This window comes from Haemorhous mexicanus, chromosome 1, assembly GCF_027477595.1.
Source record: "Haemorhous mexicanus isolate bHaeMex1 chromosome 1, bHaeMex1.pri, whole genome shotgun sequence".
Classification (NCBI taxonomy): domain Eukaryota; kingdom Metazoa; phylum Chordata; class Aves; order Passeriformes; family Fringillidae; genus Haemorhous; species Haemorhous mexicanus.
The window spans coordinates 145559188-145580198 of NC_082341.1; the positions used below are offsets into that span (position 1 = coordinate 145559188).

At 43.3% G+C, this 21011-nt stretch overlaps 1 protein-coding gene across 1 annotated transcript; it reads right to left on the reverse strand.

The window, feature by feature from the left end:
• Nucleotides 1–362: 362 nt before the first annotated feature.
• On the reverse strand, nucleotides 363–19958 carry HAS2 (hyaluronan synthase 2). Its single transcript, XM_059866137.1, has 4 exons — nucleotides 19237–19958; nucleotides 9886–10512; nucleotides 5345–5446; nucleotides 363–3345 (listed from the first exon to the last, which is right to left on the reverse strand). Exons 2-4 carry the CDS (start codon nucleotides 10510–10512, stop codon nucleotides 2413–2415), a joined length of 1662 nt encoding a protein of 553 aa, XP_059722120.1. The 5' UTR covers nucleotides 19237–19958; the 3' UTR covers nucleotides 363–2412.
• Between the last annotated feature and the right edge of the window lie 1053 nt (nucleotides 19959–21011).

A 21011-nucleotide genomic window follows, 5' to 3' on the forward strand; every position in this document is an offset into this window, starting at 1 on the left:
TCCTATGTAATGAACTAAAGTACTTTGGCCATAAACTTCAAAGTGCTTCCCAAAAGGAAGTTGGATTGCCATTCCTGTTTTATAAAACAGGAAGCTGAGGAAAAAGGGAAGGAAGGGTTTTGACTGAATTGATCTAACAGCTGCTGGCAGAGACTCTTGAGTGCTGCCTATGCCCTGTGCTGCCTCTCAGAGCAGGGACCAGCCCCGGCCACCTCAGGCACACACAGCATTCCACAGGTGCTCCATGGCAAATTCCCTCTTGGAAATCAGGCGGGTGGCATTAGAACAACAGCCTTCAAACTGTGCAGATTTATGGCTTCAAAGTAAAAGTGTTGGTGAGAAATACCATGAATTAGTCATAATCTTATCAAAAATATTTTATTTATGAAAGTAACAATTATACTATACAACCTATATTGGAAATACATTGAATAATTGCTAGAATAAATACAGGCAATTAATTCAATCTTTTTATAGAATGAGAAGATTTATTTGACATTTGAATGTTAACCCAAGCTTTAACTTACATCATAAATAGTTAAAAGGCATTGTCAAGTTTTTTTGATTTTTACCGTTTCTCTTGCTTTTTTTTAATACTGTTCTATTTTGTAATCAACATGAATCAACTTTCCAATCATTAACATAACATTAGTATGACTTTCAAGCAATCATGTACCTCAAGATAATCAGACAATAAGGTAGTGTGTGTGCAGTTCATTCTACAGCAGAATCTATTCATGTCTGCATAAAAAAGAGAAGCTGAAAATGCTTCTAAGTTCTTTAAGCATCATATGCCGATTTCTGCTTTACCACAGTGCTTTTAATACCAGAATCTAAGAAGGGCAGCTGGTCTTTCTGTTGCTCTTTATAAAGTATATTAGGGCTCAATGCCACATTCCTTTGGCTGGTGAAGGACTGCAGAATTTAGTCCTGAATATTATTTCTCAAAACTATGGTCCAAAATAAATGTCCAGGACTGGTTATTAGGCACCAAGGAAGTGATGCATTTGCTAAGGCTTGATGCTTTCTGATAAAAAAAATTGGCTTTTTTTCTGGTAGATATGCTGTAGTCAAAAACAAATTATTGGGCTCAGTACTGGGGTCTGTATTACACTGGATGTCAGAGAAGGGGATGTGTTTATTTTCTGTAAACTGTATGAAGGACTCTGCAGCAGTTTTATAGTACAACACACACATTTTGAAAGTGTTGGTAACTTTTTTCCTTCCCTGTTTTTGTGGTTTTTCTTTTTTTTAAATAAAAACCTGCTCTTTGCTTGGTACTAGTAGATTATGGACAACTAGGATCATCAGTGAATTCAATAGCAGTTTCATGTACCCAAGATTTTTCCAAGTCAGAAGTTTTTGACTGCTCAGATCCCATATAAAATCAGTGGGATGCTTTCCATAGCAATGTCTTTTCCAGTGGCATTGAGGCCTGCCTTGCTTTATGGTTTATTTTGCATGCCAGGGATATTAAGTTCTCAGCAGAGAAGCAAATTTCCCTTTTACAATGTTATCAAAACAAAAGCCCCAAATTGCACATATCTACCCTTTGGCCTTTTTTTATGCACAAATGTGTTTGTATGCAAAACTGAAAATTTCGGGCCTTTCCTAATAAATGTCTTAAAAGAGCACATTTAAATGCTTTTTCACAGAAATAACCATTCATTAGTTGCAAAAATGCAGAGAGACTTTTTATTCTTTCTGTTGTGAACAATATAATTTCAGCAGAAATTTGGGGGGAGAATGTATGATTTTTTTTGTCCCCAAATATATTTTAAAAGGCTAAAGAACAAAATGTTGGGGAGGCAGCTTTTTTTGGCAGATAGTAAAATATAAAATATGTGATTTAAAAAAAAGTTGGCTTAAAAATACACACACACAAATAATACAATAATATAAAAATACAGCTCAGCCAATGGCCTCTTAAAATTTACCTTTGGCATTACATTTGGCAGCCTAAAACAAAAGACCCTTCCTATAAACAGAACTATAAAAAAGAGAAGTTCATAAATTAGGTTTCAAGGGGTTGTACAGTCCTTTGCTTGATTCTCCAAACTCCATTTCTTTCTGTCCACACACATAAGCATGACCAGTGAGGTATATAGAACATAACACTGTCAGGCATATGCACAATAAAAAAAAGTGCATAAACACAGAAGTTCTCCCCTTTTCTTGTGAACAGGTCGTAACTGTGTGGTTTGTGTCCTTCCCCCCTTGGAAACAAAAAATCTTTTTTTTTTTCTTTTTTTTTTTCCTTACTTTGGCAGGATGAAAATGAACCCAGAGGAATATAAGTGTCCTATTCCCAGCAGCAGTGATCCATTTCCCTTGGCAACATATGTCTGATGCCACAGATACTACAAGGTCGTTGGGTTGCTTTACAACTCTGGGTAACTTCCCACGGAAACATCATACGTCTAGCACCATGTCGTAGTGTTGTTGCTCTTTCTTCCGCCTGCCACATTTGTTGATAAGAACCATGTACAAAGTCAAAAGCAAAACCCAGTAACATGCATAGAGTATTGTGCCAATGATGAGAACTGTCTGTTTTGACTCAGAAAATGGCTTTTTTGATTCCTTGTAAATAGTGAAAATTACGCCACCTAGGAGGATTGTAAACCAAATGGAGACTGGAATGAGTCCTATAAAATTAACTACAATGGTTTTCCTTCCTGACGTGCCCCACCCTGCTTTGTTTATCGTGGCAATTGCAAACATCTTTGCTGGCAGTAAACTTGACATGTACAACACTGAGTAGAGTGACATGAAAACCATGACAATGTTGCCCCTAAGGAAGCTGGCAAAGGAAGACTTTATCAGGCCAACTAACTGAACTGTCAACAGGAAGAGGAGAATGTTCCAGATTTTTCCCCTGTAGAAGAGCTGAATGACTGTGGCAATAAGGAAGAAAGGAAAGAATCCAGTGATTACAGCTTCATAGGTCATCCACAAATGATGCTTGTGGAACCACATGGCATTATAAAGCCACTCTCTAAAGTAGGATTTACTCCAGCGGGTCTGCTGATTCAGCCACCTGAGATACTCTATTGGTGTTTCCGTAAGGCACTTGGATCTAGCTGTGTATTTTGTTGCATAGCCCAGACTTAGCACTCTGTTAGTTAGATGCCTGTCATCTCCAAAGCTGCACTGGGAGCCCATAAACTCTTGATTGTACCAATCTTCCACAAATTCATGGAGTAAAGAGTTTCTGTACATTCCCAGAGGTCCACTAATGCACTGTACACAGCCAAAGTAGGATTGACAGGCTCTTTCGATGTTAAACGCCATCCAGTATCTCACGCTGCTCAGAAAGGAGATCCAGGAATCATATTTGTTCAAAATCTGCAAAATAAAAAAAAAGTTTTCCTTTTAAATGAGCTCTTAAAACAGAAAATGTGCACATTGGATCAATAACGAGTTTGCTGAGACTAGAGCACCATTAGATGAATTGAGGTGGGAACCTCACTCCTGTGTTCAACTCATGGCAAACCCAGGAGCTACACAAACATTTCATCTAGGACATTGACAGGAAGGGTGAGATGAAACCTTCAAATGTCAGTTTCACCGAGAGGTCCTTTTGTTCCTTGCAACCTTTCCTATTCTCCACAATCAAATTTCCTTATTTTAGGTCTCATTTTTCCTTCCCTTTTGCCCCCAGTTAGAGCTGCTAGATTTAGATTTTACCAAGAGGAGCTTGTGAGTTCATGGCCTCCTGCTGCTTCCTGCCCGACATCTTTGGGGCTCACAGGACTCTTTCCAGTCCTCCCAAAACTATGCTGGAGCATGAGAAAAGCAGAGCACATGGTCTTTGCTCTACATTTTTGGTATCACAAGTCTGGCCTTAGAGGTTTGACTTTGAACTGTGTCCCAATATCTAGCACTCCTCTGAAGAGCAACCTGTTCTGTCTCTGCAGTACCAGCCTGTACTGGTACGGTACTGGTACAAGTACCAAGACATATGATGATACTCCACTAGAGCCTTCCTCAGGCCCACACAAATGTCTCAGTCTTTCTCTTCTGCGCAGCCCAGCTGCACATTCAGTCTGAACACTCAGCAGATGCATGAGCACATGCAGATGCACAAGTCTGTGGCTTCACATCCAGGTTTTCAACACACACTTTATGCCAGAGGATGTGGCAAGGAAGTGTGTGGATCTTTGGCCTTCTACAACTATAAACATTGCCCTGCAACTAGAAAAATATAGTCTTTTGCTCTGATGGTCCTAATTTCTGTCAGTTTTAATTCTAGAACATATTAGAAGCAGCAGGGCTTGCTGGGTGTATGCTGGAAAATGAACTGGGGGGAAAAAATGCCCAAAGCCTTCATTCTGTAACCTTTCCTCACAGAGGACACATGTCCTTCCCAGTGCAGGTGCTTATGAACCTTCACTGTCACATCTGAACCTGTACTGCCTCCCTTCATTTGTACATGCCTGGAATTTCATATGCATGGGCTGTGTCCCCTGGTTTGTGGTCAGTCTAGAGCTCCAAAGGTATTCAGGTTTCTGTGGGAATCCTAATTTCTGGAGTTATGAGCCACATGCCTGAAATACTTCTGACTACTTGGGCATTCATTACCAAGTTTTTGCTCATTTACATAGCTCTTTCTCTTCTGTCTCACACAAAAAGCCCAACTGAGAACAGGGGATTGATCTTAAGGCTAACTGAAATATTCCTATACATTTCTCTTTATAAATTGCAGCAAAAGGAGTTGTGTCAAAAGGTAACACCAGCCTTTTGCTGTAGCAATCAGCCAAACTCAGTAATGCTGAAAATCCTAACACACATGGAGCTGGTCTGACTTGGAAGTTTTCTATTGCCCTGCTTGACAGAGATGGGAGACCCAGTACCCAGAGTGCACAGTGTAGAGCGTTTCTAAGTTATTTTTTTATTTCTAACAATTTTGGCTGCCAGTAGTAATATAATTGAAGTGCTTGAGGTTGCTGGACATGGCTATGGGACACCTGTTCTCAATTTCCTGCCCCCTATAGCTTTTCTTTGGTACCTTGAGCAAGCAGCTATACCCAGAGACTCAAAGATGCCACAACAATCCTGACAATGCCAGTGCCCCCCTTTTCACATATACGGGCAGAATATTATTTGTTTGCTTGCTATGGCTGTTAAAACTATACATACAGTGCTCACATCCAAGAAGAGTTTCCATTCAATGGACAAAAAAGTTAAGGTATGATAAGAGCATCTATAATGGCATCACGTATTATATATATGCATATAGGATATACACATAAATTATATTTAATGCTATTTGAGGCAGAGGAATCTGTTGCAATGCAAATAGTTGCTGAAACACCTCTGTTAATCTGAAAATTGTTGTACTCACCTGTACATCACCTCCAACTCCTCCAACCATTGGATCTTCTTCTAAAACTTTTACCATCTCCACTGATGAGGCTGGATCAAGCATTGTATCTGAATCACAGACCTACAAGTAAGAAAAAACAAGGACAAAAATGGGTTAAGGAGTTCACCACAGAAGAAAATAAAAGTCATGTAAGTGATTATAATGACTCTAAATGCATATTCTCCTGAATGCAATTAAATCTGACTTTGAAGTCTGCACTGATATTTCTGTTAAAGGTCACTTGTACCAGGCAGCAAAGCATAGTGCTGCACAAAACACAGAGCTTGTTAAGGCTGTGCACACAAACAATCCTCTGTATCAGCTCCATTTGTTTTACTGGCACACTGGACTGGCTTCCTCCAATAAGATATGGGGCACTGCAGAATAAGATGGTGGTTGTGGGTGTGCAGCAGATTCCTGTTGTTCTCTGACATAGAATTTCTCAGCTGCACAGTTGGAGCACCCTGGTCAAATGTTTCCCACTGCCATATGAGGGAAAGAGTGAGGAGTTAAATTCCAGGCACTTGTTATTAAAAAGAAAAAAAGTCAAGTAGGAGTCTGAGAAGAAACCTAATCGTTCTTTCACTCACAGAAGGGTTTAGCAATTCATGTAAAATATGTGTCTTATATTTCAGAACAAACTCATTTTTAATTTTAGATGCATGACGTGTTATTAGTAGTGCAGGGATTTGACTTTCATGTAAAGAAATTATTTGCTATTTTTCTCTGCCATTTTTATAAAAAGATATTTAAGGCCAGAAGGCATGAGTCCTGAAGTTCAGTACTCCAAAAGACCAAGGCAGAAGTAAATGACACACAAGGCATTTCAGCTACACAAACACTCCTAGTCAACTAAACACTGTGTACATTAGGAAATTGGCTTTCCCCTGGAGAGTAGGAGGAGGGTTCAGACAGGCTGGCTGGTCTGTGAGACAGCTGGCATTGCTTTCATTCGCTCTGAGGAGAATGACTCGGGCTGCAGTCTAAAACAACAGGGTGTCTCCTTGTTGCAGTTGCTGCAGCTGAAAGAACTGGCCACATCATGTGTGAACTCATTTCACAGACACCCAGGAACTGGAGCAGAGACTGTCCCAGAAACACCCCTCTGACTGGCTGAATCCCTAAAAATTCCCTACAAATTCCCATACTGCCTCCAGTTTGTCCCCACGTTGCATTCCTTGACTTCAGATGGGGTCAGAAGGAGTAAGTCAGTAGCTCCGCCTAAACAGCATATTAAGACAGATTCTGCTGAGGCTTTGTAATGGGTATCCTAATTTTGGTGTCCTTTCATGCAAACTTTCAATTCAACCTAAGCCCTCTCACTCCAGGGGAGAGGTAACCTTTACATCTGCTCTATGAAGTGGGAGGAGAGCACTGGGGGCTCTGCCAACATGCTCCCCTCCATGCTCACTCAGAGGGGGCCAAGAGGAGAAAGGTGACGAAAGTTCTCATATCTCTGTCAGGAGAAAAGCCACAAGCATCTCCAGCTCCCACTAACTTGATGCATCCATCTTCCCTCCTCAACAGCCTCATCCCACAGCATCTTTGTAACCTGGCCAAGGCCTGACTCCAGCTTTAGTGGAAAGCTGTCATCAGTGGCAGCACTGATGATAGAAAGGGAGCAAAACAATTCTACTGAAGAGGGAAAATAATGCCTATACTTTTACTTGGGTCTTCCTGGACAAATCTGTTGCTGAGTGCTTTGCACAGGGAATCTGTAGTTTGCTGAATTCCCAGGGTGCTCAGGCAGTGACAGGCATGTCATTTCTTGTGACCATGAGTGGTAGGCTGGGATCAGCTGTCTCCCAGCCCCTCTGCTTTCCCTCCAGCACCTGCCACTTGAGCAGCTCCCACCCCATTAGGTGTATTTACCTATGGAAGAAAGGCCTGCCCATGAGCCACATCATTAATATATTAGAGATGAGGAATCCTGAAAACACTGGATTTTTTTAACAAAACATCATCACATGTCCTGGGCATGCCAGCACAGTGGGTATGTCTTGGTTTCTGGGACAAATCTAACAGGCCATCATTTTTCATCTGGATGAGGTTTTTGCAGGTGAACAGAGGACACACCAGAGAAACATAGACACTTAGAAGCCCAAATAAACACTGACACCTGCCTAGCCAGGGTGTGCCCAGGACAGCCCAAGAGACAATTTGCCATCTTTCCATACAAGGGCCGAGTGAACCAAACATCACTGCTTTGGGTCACAGAGTTACATGAAAGGGACAACTGACCTTAAGGGAGTTGTTCTACACTTGCTGTAGGCAGTGACAGTTTATCCAAGCTGCTCTGAGTTCAGACTGCACTGGACTGTCCACATACGCACCTCCATCAAGCCAAGATGAATGGCACCCTGGTTACCTCACTACTCTGCATTGATAATACCTGCCAGTTTAACTCCTCCACCTGATTACTTGCACACTCATAAACTCTTCTAGGATGGAAACAAGCCTTCATAGCAGTTTTTAGTACTTAGTGAGACACCACTACTGATTAACAGCTCATTATCTGCACTGGTCAGACTGTTTATGATTGCCTGTTCATAATTCCAGGGTGTTTTCTAATAACTGTAAAGCCTACAATTTTGAGGGTGGGCAGTGGTGCTGACTGGGCACTTTTAAAAGTGCTTAATCATTGATGCAGACTGCTTAGCCCTTGAAATATAGGGCTTCTTTAAAGTAATTTACCCTGGGTCTCCCCAAAGGACCATTTGAAATATCCCAACCTTTATTCATTCATAAAACAGCGCCACATTTTAGCTGCATTTTGTTTATGACTCTTCAGTAGCCAGGGCCACCAAGGGGCTGCATTTCAACTACAATGTGACTGTAGATGTGACTCTGGCATCAGTCACTACTACAGACTGTGCTCACAGCAGCACTACAGTTTCTGACAAATTCATTACACCTTCTGAGCCAGGTCTGGAGTGTTAACTGAACAGAAATATCTCTTCTATTTTCTGAATTTATGCTATGACTGTTGAAATAGAAACACTTTTTCCAGATTTCCTGAAAAATACAAGAGCTGAACTGAGGGAGGAAACTTGCAATGGATCTGCTTACTCTCTGCCTTCTTTCTCTGCAATCTGGTATGTCTGTGTGTTTATAAACCCATGCTTATAAGGAAAATCAGCATTTTTATCCCATCATAGTTCCTCACAGCACAAAACCAAAGCACAGACAATGGAGAGCTTAAGCCCATTGTTTTGAAAGAATAAATCAGTTTCAGTTTGGGAAGTGGTGGAGGATGGGTTTTAAATCTTGGCTTTACTCTCCTAGCTCCAATAACAGAGCAGTTCCTGGCACTCTTCAGTTTCTGCCCCTCCTGTGCACTGAAGACTCGCTGCTCTCAGCCCAGCTACTGGCAGCCTCCCCAGGTCCCTAGGACACTGCACGTGGATGCTGTGCTGTGCAGAGCGTGCACACACACCCACACAAGGCTGGGCACAGGCCCCAGAAACACATGTGGCTCAGCCATGCTGCTGCCCTGAGCCAGCAGAGAGCACCTCGCGGGGAGCTGCTGCTCCACTGCAGGAGACGGCTGGATGCTCTGAGTGTGGGAGAAGCTTGGAAGAACTGAGGGTGGTTCATTAGGAAAATCATCTCCTATTCAGTGGGATTAATCAAATGAGCCTTCTTGGCCTAGATATCTAAGGAAGGGTCCTCAGTGTCCAGCCAGAGTATCTGATCCCACCCACCTTCCTCCACACATGACCCTTTCTCCTTCCCACAGTCAGCAGGGCTGTTTGCAGGAGCGAGAAATCCATGTAAGTAAGGCAAAAACATAGACAATCTTTCAGGGGATCCAAGGCAGCTGGAAAGAAATGTGCCTCTGCTGCTTTGGAAACAGGGAGAGAGGACCCAGCCTAATTCATTTTTAAGTGAGTAGTGTGTCATAAGGGCCTTAAAGGCCAAGTTGCAGTGAGTGAGGTAATGCAGCTGTAAGTGATGAAGCAAAAGCTCCTTCAGGCTTTAGCTAAAGAAATTTTCTTTCAAATCTACACATTGACCCTTTTTTTGAATACGCCACATGGCTTCAAAGCCTTTAAAATATATCCCCAATTTTTTTACAGACTTCACCACTTCTCCAGGATATTCCCTAGTGAGACCAAATACCTGTCTGACTGCTCATATATGGGACTCTTAACAAACTCACAAAATAAAACCTTACCCGAGACCTTCACCTACAGGAGCAGAGATGGGGCTTTCAGGAGGTCATTGGCTTTGTCTGAAGCAAAACCATTTGGATGAGGGGGCAGTACTGAAGGCAGGGGAAGGATTTCAGACTTCTCCAGTAGCTGATGCACAAATTTAAAGCAGTCACAGATAGACTGGCCATTTTAAAAGGTAGCAAAATACCCTTTTAACGGTCAAGCTGTTTCCAAACAGACTGAAAGGAGCACTGTGTTCATCAGGGACTAGGATGGCCTCTAACATGCTGCACAAAATATACAAAAGCTGCTTTCTTTCAAAGTGTGTTTGAATTGGCACTGACCTGGTGCTCTAATACCTACCTGTACATAATCCACACTTCTCCCCAGTGCTTTGAATGCTGTGTACATTACTTCTCTTTTTCCACCCCATTTCTGCATGATGCAAACACTTTTGTTGGACAGGACCAGCTGAGATACGTGTTGCATGCTCTCTCTGTGAGACTCCTCTGTCTCACCCGGACCTTTGTTGTGGAAGTTATTACTCCAGATATAAGTGGCACAACTGTCCCTACCCATGATTTCAGTGAAAATGTCCATCATGTAAACGTCGTCTTCTGAGTTCCCATCAATGACCATAACAACTTTAATTCCAGGGTAGGTCAATCTTTTTACAGAAAGTAAACATTTCCTTAAGTAGTCAGGATCTTCTTGATAGGCAGCAATACAAAGGGCAACTGTTTTGTTCAGTTTGATTGGAGTCTCTAGCGACCGTTTCATTTTCCTGTGCTCTAGGTAGGCAAACAGGCTTTGGATGATGAGATGTGATGCCAGGATAGCACCATAGAGTCCAAAGGAGAAGTAGTAGTTGTCTGTTTGGATGAACTGGTAGCCCACAATGTAAGCAGCGGTGATTCCCAGCAGGAGGGACACCCCGAAGAGTGTGGTTCCAAGTATTCTCAGGATACATATAAACCTCTCACAATACATCTGCAAAGAAGTAGGAAAACCATTAGCAGAGCCACCAGTTGCTGATATAAGACATCATAAGGGGTGCACGTGGCTGCAACACAGGTCTCAGCATCAATAGATACACCCTGAGCTTCCAGCTCAGAGGCTAATTGCATCCCCTTGCTCACCTGAACATCTCTTTGCAGGACTTCCCCCATGTAAAGTACAATCCAAACAGACTTAATGTAGCAGAGATGATTTCTGCTATTCACAGTGCCCTCACAGAAGGTGCTGTCTGTGTCAGGATCTTATTTTGGCAGCCTGGGCTGGTTGGATAAGACACTTTGTCATATTATCCTGAGGAGGTCGGAGAAGGGGCTTTTGGGCCACCACTCATTTTGTACGGTCACAGGGGACTGGAACAGCTGAATGTCTGGGCAGCCCTTCCCCATCCCCATCCATGTCACGACTGTATCCCACCCTGAATTGTTTCTGTCGCTTAGTTATGTTTGCAAAAATATTGGAAAGACATTCTTAAAACAGATGCCTGAATGTATTTATAATTTTTTTAAACAGATGTCTGACTATATATATAATTTATATTTATATAATCAGACATCTGCTTTAAAAGGTCTTCTCAATACCACTGCAAAAATGCATTATTCATATAGTTGTGTACATAGATACATGCACACGCAAGCATGTGTGTATAGGGGCTAAAGCTTAACTGAGATTAAGTCTGTGGCAAAAATATGCATAAATTTAACAGAGCCAACACTCCACCCTGGACTCAGAAATTCTCTAGGACATCAGCTGATTCTGATCACTTCTACATATTTAGCTTACCTGGCTGTAAAATCTTCTAACCTAAACTCTGGGCTATGGAGCAACTGGCTGGCATGGAGCGTGCTCTGGCAAATAAAGAGTATGGGCAGGCAGGCAGGTGGACTCTATTGGTACCTAAATACCTTTTCTAACAATCACATTGCCCATTTTATGCAACAGCTTTTTCAGAATTGTAAGAAGTTAATGACAACATTTTCTGTCAATAGATGCATTTTATGTGAAGGTCCTAAAAGAGATTGTGTCTGTTTAAGGCTAATCCAGCAAGTGTGTTGCAAGTCAATAATACTTATGCTTGAATATTTTGCTGAATTAGGCCTCAGAGTAATAGATTTAATATTTGTGTTTTCTTGCTATTATTCATATTTTCCCTGCTGTTATCATCTCACTCATCCGCTGCTCATGTTTGTTTGACCATCTGTTGGCCAAAGTTGAAGTTGGAACAGGACTTCCTTACATCATATATGTTTTTAACTCTTCCTTGAAAAATTACTACCAAGACACAGCAGCCTAGCTGTCATCAACTATATATATGTCTGAAAAGTTACAGGCTTGGAACAAAAAAGTCAATACAGAATCACTTACAACATAAAAATAAACTAGGCAAGCATGAAGTTTGAGGTTACAAAGACTTTGTCTTTTTCCACTGGCTATTTAGGGTCTTAAATTTCAAGACAGGAGGAAGCCTCTTAAATGTATATTTGGAGGCACTGTTAAAGAAATCAGACCCTAGCTCTAGGACTTCCTTGAATACTTAAGGCTGGGCTCTGACAGGTGGTGTAATCATCCACCAGCAAAAGGGACCCTCCCTGTTCTGGCCTGTCTGAAAATCTTTCACAGCAGGGGTCATAAAGATGCCTAATAAAAGACAGCTTATGCTTACCACCACTCTAGGTGAATTCAAACTCAGTGCCCAAAATAGACTTGCTTTAGAAAACAGATTAAGTAATGGATCCCCTCTAGATTAACTCAAAGTAAAATAGTCCACGTGTTTACTAATCCCTCAAGCATGCAAAATGTTACAAACATCAAGGTAAATGTCTCATTAATGGTGCACTTGTACTCTGCTTTCCCATTTGGAGTCCTAAAGTCTGCTTACATTAAGAATTATATGGCTGAAATAAACAGGATTTACATTAAGATCTGGAGTAGCTACATTTGAATGACTATATACTGTAGCAGGCATCTTTTACATTAATTTGCTATTGTTTTGCTCTACCTATGAAGTGCTTCTGCACAAAAGAAAAAAAAAACACCAAAAACAAATTCTCTGTCATTACAGCACAGATCCTCTCCATTGCAAAAATATCCAGTCTTTTAAGATCAAGAAATTAATTTCTGGTGTTACTAAAACAACACTTCTTTTTCCCTTTCTCTGTCAACCTTAGGAAAATAAACAGTGTTTTGATCTAAATTCCTGGCTTTCATCAAAGAAACTTTCCCCTTTGTATGTGCAATTGAGGTTTTTATGTAGAGTCTTTTAATTGACTAAATCTCAGGGGAACTAGATAAGTTGCTCAATAGTCTCAAGATTTAACATGAGGTATTGATAGCTTGCCCAGCAGAAATGATCTTTATCAAATTTAACATGCCCAAACAATGGCAAAGAAGCCAAAAACTCTCCACCCATCTCCAAGAATTAAGCCAAGAAGTTAAAAGGAAATGATGCTTGTACAAGTCTGGGACCAAAAATGAAGTGCTGAATCAAATAATGATACTAAGGCTAGGCAGCAGCTGCTTCAGAGACTTTCAGATCAGTCAGTGCTGTTATGAGTATCTAGCCTGGCCTGAGACAGTGAAATATAATAATTCTATCCTGCAATTTGGGCACCTAAATCCCTTACAGGCACCTTCACCTAACCCCATGGAGCTAAACCCAGTATGAGTTTTACACAACCTCCAGCAAGCAGACCCAAGGCTTGCATTCACAAGGTGAGTGTATGTAAAGAGCCTTCAAAATCTACTACTGAGCATTTTGTTGTTGTGATGTTTCTGCTCTTTCCTTTCAGGGATGAGCTGAGCAGTGCTCACCAGCCCACCTCATAGAACTGAAATGTGAAAGCCATATGCTAAATCCTGATGCTGTGTAGGCTGCTGCTGATTCAGTCACACATTTTGATTCACAAAGCAGTGCCAAGTATATACATGCCTTAGTGACTGTTCAGTAGCAGGCAAGGAGTACCTTTCTTTGGAGGCTGCTATGGAAAAGCATGACCAAGAAATGAACTCTTGCATGTACTTGACATCAGAGTCTACCTGGTGAACTGTTTGGCATTGTGTCTCTGGCATCCTGATAAAGCCAAATATATATACAAAAAGAATATTTCTCCTTTGTGATGAAGATGAATTTACATTATTATTAACAAGTGGCATAACTAAAAGTTGTAGCATTCTAACAATGCTTTCATGAAAAACATCAGGTTAACAAATGACTGATACTTACACAGTACATCAAATGATTGGGGTATTAACTGTAGCAGTAGAGATCACACTCCTTTCTTAGACTGAATAATGCCTTAGATCTCATATTAGAAGAACATAGCAAAATATGCTTCAGTTTTCTCTATTCTGAAAACTATTTAGGCTAGCGTTTACTGTAGTTACGGTACCTAGATCTAACTGTTATAAGATCTAGACACTTGACTGAAAGTCAACAGGTTCTTATGTTTTGTTTTGAACTGGGTCTTTACTCAGCAAAGAACACTGGTGACCTCCATGGTAAAGTAACAACTCTTCTTCCTCCAAAATCCTGTGACAAAGTTCATCCACATGGCTATTAATCAGCTTTCATGCATCTCTGAGAGTAACAGGGCCTGAAGATGGTTCATCCCTTTATGAAGTCAGGAGGCAAAGAGAAAGAAAAAGCTTATTTTGCTACTAATACTGAATAGGGGCAAATAGATATCCAGAAAACCAACATGCACTGGTGCCAGAAGATATCAATATTATCTGCAGCCTGTTCAATTCTGCACCCTCTGCACCTTGTGTGGCTGCTATGAGGACAAAGGAAGCAATCGGGTGGTGCCTGGCACCTAGTGATACAGGACATGGAACCAGTGACGGGGGTCAAACTGAAGTCATGTTTGCTCATAACACATGGGATGCATCTCACTACATCATTTCTCTCAGAAATCCCTTCTCATGCAACACTCAAACATTGCCACATAGTAATTCTGGATAGCTTTTCCTCAGAAGATTAAAAAGCAAGAGAGGGAGACACAAAAAGTTTGTACCTAACACATAATGATTTGGAAGGTTGTTTGACAGAATTAGCACTTATTAATTCCAAACATCTGAAGACATTTAGAAAAACCCTAACCATAAGTCGCAAAAGCCAAAATCTGTCCAGGAGGCACTAATAAAGGTTTGATCACAAATGTGCTCATTGTGTCCCTGTACTGGGCCTGGCTGAGGTGGAATTATTTTTTCCCATAGCCCTCCAAGTACACTGCTTTGTACTGGTGGCTGGGAAGGTGTTGCTAACGCAGCAGTGTTTTGGCTACTGCTGAGCAGTGCTCCCAGCATCCAGGATACCTCTCCAACGTTTTCTCCCACACCAATATGCTATGGGTGGGCAAGGTCCTGGGAGGGAACATAACCAGGACAGCTGATCCAAACTGACCAAAGGGATATTCCATACCATGTGACATCTGCTTAAAAAAGCTAAAAGGAGGAGGGGGAAGCATTTGTTATGACATTTGTTTTTCAGTACCGAAGTCCTACTTCCTGGGAAGTGGCTGAACATCATCTGCTGATGAGAAGTAGAGGATAAATCTTTTGTCTTTCTTTGCTTCATGCACAGCCTTTGCTTTATTAAGTTGTCTTTATCTCAACATACCAGGTGTTTTGCCATCTTATTTTCTGCATCTACATCCTGCTGAGGAAGACAGTGCTAGAGCAGTTGGGAGGGCACCATGCACCAGGCCAGGGTCATCCCACCATAGTCCACTTCACTTTTAAAGGTTACAAAGAGCTGTGGCTCTCTCTAGACATCAAGGGCTGTGGTCACATCAGCAAACAGTGCAATACCACACCAACAGATCTGCAAAGAGGAACACCTGGTGCAGAAGACCTAACTCCACCCTCCATACATTTTTGTGCTTTACTCTGAACTAAGTATAGTCAGACCCAATGGACTAAAAACCTGAAAAGTGTCCTCCAGAGGTACACCTTGCAATTAGTTTCATTCAAGAGAAATCCAATTTGGGTGTCCAGTTATTGCTATGCAATAGAAACTCAAGCAATTTTGTTGAAGGGGGGGGGCACTTGTAGCAGCAGCTTCGATAGCACCTCCTCATTGAAAACAAATTGATAATACAAATCAACCTCACATATGAGATCTGCAAATCAGATTTGCCTGGAACCTTTGTGGAAACCAGAAGTGCTGAGCACAGAAAACCTTTGAAAACATCTCATTTTATATGCCTGCATGGAAGCTGCATTCTTAAATATCTATTCAACTTTGCTGCTGAGGCTTTGAATTCAGCAAAGCATGTAAAGATAAGTGCGCACTTAGATATTTTGCTGAAGAGGGAAATCAATAGATAATTTATCTTGCAGTTCTGTAGTAAAAGTATAAAAAAAATCTTTCTCTGAAAAGATGCATTTCTGGAACAGTTGAGGTAAAAATGCAAGTATATTTTTGACAAATTTATTGTAGAGATTAACCTCCCTTATGAAGGTTGTTTGATATGTCAATGCTTAACCACTGCATTTCTTACATTAGGGAATCTATGAGTGGATCAGGACCTTGACAATTTCAATTTGCTTCCTAGTGTTGTCATTCACCTGTTGGGTGACCTTAGATAAGTGAATTTACCTTTCTCTGTCACAGCTTCCTCACCTGTAAAATGAGGATCATGGTCATGCAAAAAAATTTTGGAGGTCTATAAAACCCTTCATAAGGCTTAGGTTACTCTTTTTAGTGCTATATGAGATCCACCTGTTCTCTAGTTCCATATAACTTGTTTTAGTCAAAAACTCCAACAAAAACCAACACCCCCCCCTTGCTATTTGCCTTGCCTGTATTCATCTGAAGGTACAGTCTGTGGGGATTTGTCTGCAACAAACAATGCAACTCTAACTCAGCAGGAGGCCTGAGATCAGTGAGGTGGGCACCATAAAAGCCAGCACACACAACTTTAGGTGCATACAGCCACCGAGGGCTGTTTTGCACAAAACCAAAGGAAGAATGAAATCTTTATAATCCTTAATACCCCCTTCCTTACTAATGAGAATAATAACACTGGCTGCCACAGAGCAGCTGCTTCAATGACACGAGTGTGTCAGAGTGCACATGTGAGTGCCTGCACACACTGGATCTGGGCCTGTATACACTCTCTGAGAGTACATGGTATTTGAGGCTTACAGTTTCTCAGAAAATATTTAGATTCCTTATTAGCCTTATTTTGGTGGTAAATTAAGTCATATATCATTGAAGTACAAATGATTCTAGGTTGATATTAATCACAAGCATAAGATAGCTGTCCAGACTCCCTCTTCTATTCTGCAGCCTGCAGAGAGGAAAGTGAAAAGCTATGCTCCATCTGTACACCTTTATTACAACACAATTACCATATCTGGAACTTTTGGTTATTTATAACTTCCAGATTTTGTTATGCTATTAATCTTCAGGAAAGGGCTCACATAAGACTAAAGTTAACTCTGAGGTTAAATCAAAAATAAAGAACAGGATTACTGATGATGGCAAACTCTATCTGTATGCACAAGCTTTGATCAGCAAATCAAGACTCTCCTATTTGTTCAGTGTATGTTTCCCACTAAACCGCTCAAATTTAATCTATTACAGGTTTAAATAACCAATGTGGAAGGAATTCTATGGCTGCAGGTTGGATTTGACACTCACGTACACAATAATGCACTAGTTGTTAAATTAACCAAAAAAAAAAAAAAAAAAAGAAGAAAGAAAACCAACCAAAAAATTCCCAGACAAATTCTCCAAGAAACAAAACAAGAAGTAAATCATATTTCTACTCTGATATTTTGGATTGTGGTTAAACAAAAATCTAGTTTAGAAACGTTTTCTGGTTGCTGGTTAGGAATACTTTGCTGGTCTATACACGAATCTTGAATACCAAAACAATGGAGCAAATGTGCTTTCACATCACAAATATGAAGACTTGAGTTTTTCCTAGTGAACTTGCCTGAAAAACTAAACTGAATCCAGTAGAGCAGCTCTTCCTACTGGGAAAACCTTGACCTGGGTTTTTCTATGCTTGGATGCAGGGTAAGAAAGATTTATTGCCCTTATCTAGTCCTCAGAAGCACCCTCAAGGCACCCATGTTACACATAATGTGTGCCTTCAAAAAAGTGCGTGGGTGCCAATGGAAAAATGATCCTAAAGGCAGAAGACTATGAAGCAGAGCAAAACATGTAGATGCAGCTGTGCCCTAAGAGATATGGGGTCACTGCAGCCCTGCAGAATCACCGAACCCTTAGGGTTAGAAGGGACCTGTGAATATCGTGGAGTCCAACCCTCCTACCCAGCTGTGGTCACCTAGAGCAGATGACACAAAAACGTGGCCAGGTGGGTTTGGAATGTCTCCAGAGAGGGACACTCCACGACCTCCCAGGGCAGCCTGTTTGGTGCCCTGCCATCCTCAACGTGAAGATATTCTTCCTCCTGTTGAGGTGAAACTTTTAGTTCAAGGCCATTGCTCTTTGTCCTGTCGCTGGACACCACCGAAGAGTCTGGCACCCATCCTCTTGGCATCCGCCTTTGAGATATTTAAATGCATTAATGAGATCCCCTCTCCATCTTCTCTAGACTAAGACAACGCCCATCAGGAGTGTTGGACTACAATGGGATCCTCTCGGGGCAAGGAAATCGGGTAAATTCTCTCCCAAGGGCCAATGCCCCCTTCTGCCAGCATCGCTATGGAGTGTGGCGAGGCTGTGGCCAGCAGGCTGGCTCTGTGTCCGAGAGACACGCGCCGCCGCTCCAAGAGGTGCCGAGCGGGGCTGCTGGGGACGGAGGGCTCTGCAGCCGGCCAGGAGGCGCCGGGCCCCGCGCCGGCCGCGGGCTGCACACGGAGCGGGGGAACCCCGGCCCGGCGCCGCGGCCAACGGGGCGGAGCGGCGGCGTCACCGGGCGGGGCCGGGGATCCCCGCGCGGCCACGTCACGGGCCCCGCCCGCGGGAGCGACCCGGGCCCGGCCGTACTGGCGCTGCCATCGCACCCCGCTGCCGCGGCCCTGGGGCGGCCCTCCCTCGGCCGGGGCGGGCCCGGCGCGGGCGTGCGGCGCGGGGAGCTCCGGGCAGCCCCCGCCCCACGGCCCTCGGCTCCCGGCCCTCCCGCGGGAAGCCGCCCTCCGTCCCTCCCCTCCCTCCCCGCGCTGCGCGGCGCCCGGGCGGCTCGGCGGCGCTGTCCGAGGCGGGACATCAGCCCCACGCCCGCCGCCTCGCCTTCCTCCCCTCAGGGCCAGCCCTCCCTCTGCTCCTGTCGCGTCCCCGCCCGGCCCTGGATGCAAAGGCGAGGGGCGGCCGGAGGGAAGCCGGATCGGGCTCTGAGCAGGTCTCGCCTTCCTCGCTGCGATCAGCGGAGCAGCTGCCCAGCCTGTGCTCGATTTTATTCTAATTTCAGAGGGTTTATGGGGCGGTTGGCTTTTTTTGGCTTTTTGAGTTTGGGTTTTTGGGGTTTTTTTCCCCCAGATCCTGAAGCTCAGCAATGTCTTTTAAACGGATTACGCGGAGGAGGGGTTGAAGCTGAAAACCTCATTCATCCTCACGGCGGTTCTATTCATTGCTGAAATAGGTGTAGCGTAGGAGCCGGTAAGATCCTCCCCCAGCCCCACTCGTATTTTGGGGATCTGTTCCAGCTTTCCTCCCTGGAATAGTGGGGATGGGAGGAGGGGGTCTTTGCTCTTGAGCTGACAGAAGCATAATCATAAATCACCTACCTTGTTTGTCCTTCTGTCCTTTGGTCATAGAGGGGCTCCAGCCAACTGTGTGGTCTCACGTACCGTTGCTCCCGCTGAATAGTTTCCAAGTTTGAGGTAAAAGAACAAATCGCACTTTTCAGGGACTTAATAAGACGCTCAGAAATAAAAAAATAATTAAAAATGAAAATAATGAAAAAAATCGTGTAAGGCTATTCAGTCCTACTCATTTTCTCCCACGTGTTTTCACAATTATCGTGTATTTGTCTTTCTCTGCTTCAGTTTCTAGCTCAAAGTTGTGGGATATTTTTCCCAAATAATAGTAATAATAATAATAATAATAATAATAATAATTAAAAGGTTAGAAATAATAAATTAGGAGTTAGTTTCTCGTGGTCGAAGCTGAAGATCTTATTTCAAACCCGGCTAGCCAGGAGCCTGGAGAAGTTGCAAGGCAGTGTCTGAAAGTTTGAGAGATCAGCATCAGATAAAGTCTCTTTGGTGATACCTTGCTGCCCGAGTAACTGTTTCAATGAGGTTTCTCAGCAGCAGCAGCAGCAAACGGGTAATATTTTCCAGACGTCTTTTTCTTTCCTGCTGCTGCTGCTGCTTTTCTGCCTCTTCCACGTTATGGGGTCTTTTAACAAGGGAGACTTGACTTGTTTTAATAGGCGGAGGATGGGAAGAAGGAGGGAACTCCTGTAAGGAGGAAAAAAAAAAAAACCCAACCCTCCCAATTGCCATGATCTCAGCCAAGGACCAGTTCAGCGCCAGGAATTTAATTAGCCAAGTTGCAAATTTTTTCAGAGAAATACAATACACATATGTTGCCACCAACTGGTTTCCTCTTCATGCCCCGCAGTTGGGGAAACCCCCCACCTTCCGTACTCCCTGCATCCTTGGATTTGGGGTGTGGGATTTGTCCCTCCCACAGTCACTATTCGGCTGGGACAGTTTTTGCTGCTGCTGGTTTTTATTAATAAAGGAATTGCGTCTATGAATGGATGAACTTCGCAGCTTTGAATCCTGCTTTACCCGTTCACTCTCGGGAAGATTTTTTGTAGTATATACCCAAGGAAGCTCTCACTGATATTCATACCCATGCCTCTTGTGTTAAAACAAGCCGGGAAACATGTTAGGCCATTTAAAATCTGGGAAACTGTGTTGTGGGCTTTGTTTTGGTATTTTAGATTGGGTTGCTTTTAGTTTTGGGGTGATTTTTTGGTCTTTTTTCGTTATAAATCAGAAGTGTTAATTCTGTCGAGGGTTCCCGGTTAGCCAGGGGCACCAGCAGCTCACAGCACACCCCATTGCCGCTTGCCGGCCGCTTTCACTCGCTCCCTGCGGCTCCGCTCTGCTTCCAAGGCGGCTTTCCCGCTTTCCAGCCGCCTCTTCCCCGGCGAGTGACCCGAGCGAGGCACTGGGTGGCGCTGTTGGGGCGGCGGAGCCCGCGGGCCCGCGCTGGCGCTGCCGCGGCCGCCGTGCCCCGGCGGGGACCCGCGGGGGACGACGGCGGCGATCAGCTTCCCCTTCCCCCGTGCTGTTTGCTCAAGGACCGCAGAGGTCGCCGCTTTGGGGCGTCGAGCCCACAAAGGGAACCGTATCCAGACAGCGTTGGGAAATCCGGAGATGACTCTTCGCCGAGTTATCGCCCATCGTTACCTTCTGGTGTGGGAAAACTCCAGAGCGCTCTGGGGGCTTCTCGTGTGCCATAAATGGCTTAAAGTTGGTGGTTACCTAGGCTGGAGATTTTTTGAGTACCTCCTTCGGGGAAGTGGTTACATTTACAGGTGTGC

What these genes read in the sequence shown, in the direction of transcription:
- HAS2 (XM_059866137.1), bottom strand. Translation starts at nt 10,512, where the DNA reads ATGTATTGTGAGAGGTTTATATGTATCCTGAGAATACTTGGAACCACA. An exon ending in GAAGTGTGGATTATGTACAG is followed by an intron (nt 5,447 to 9,885) that starts GTAGGTATTAGA and finishes TCTTACTTGTAG; the next exon opens with GTCTGTGATTCAGATACAAT. An exon ending in GAGTTGGAGGTGATGTACAG is followed by an intron (nt 3,346 to 5,344) that starts GTGAGTACAACA and finishes TTTATTTTGCAG; the next exon opens with ATTTTGAACAAATATGATTC.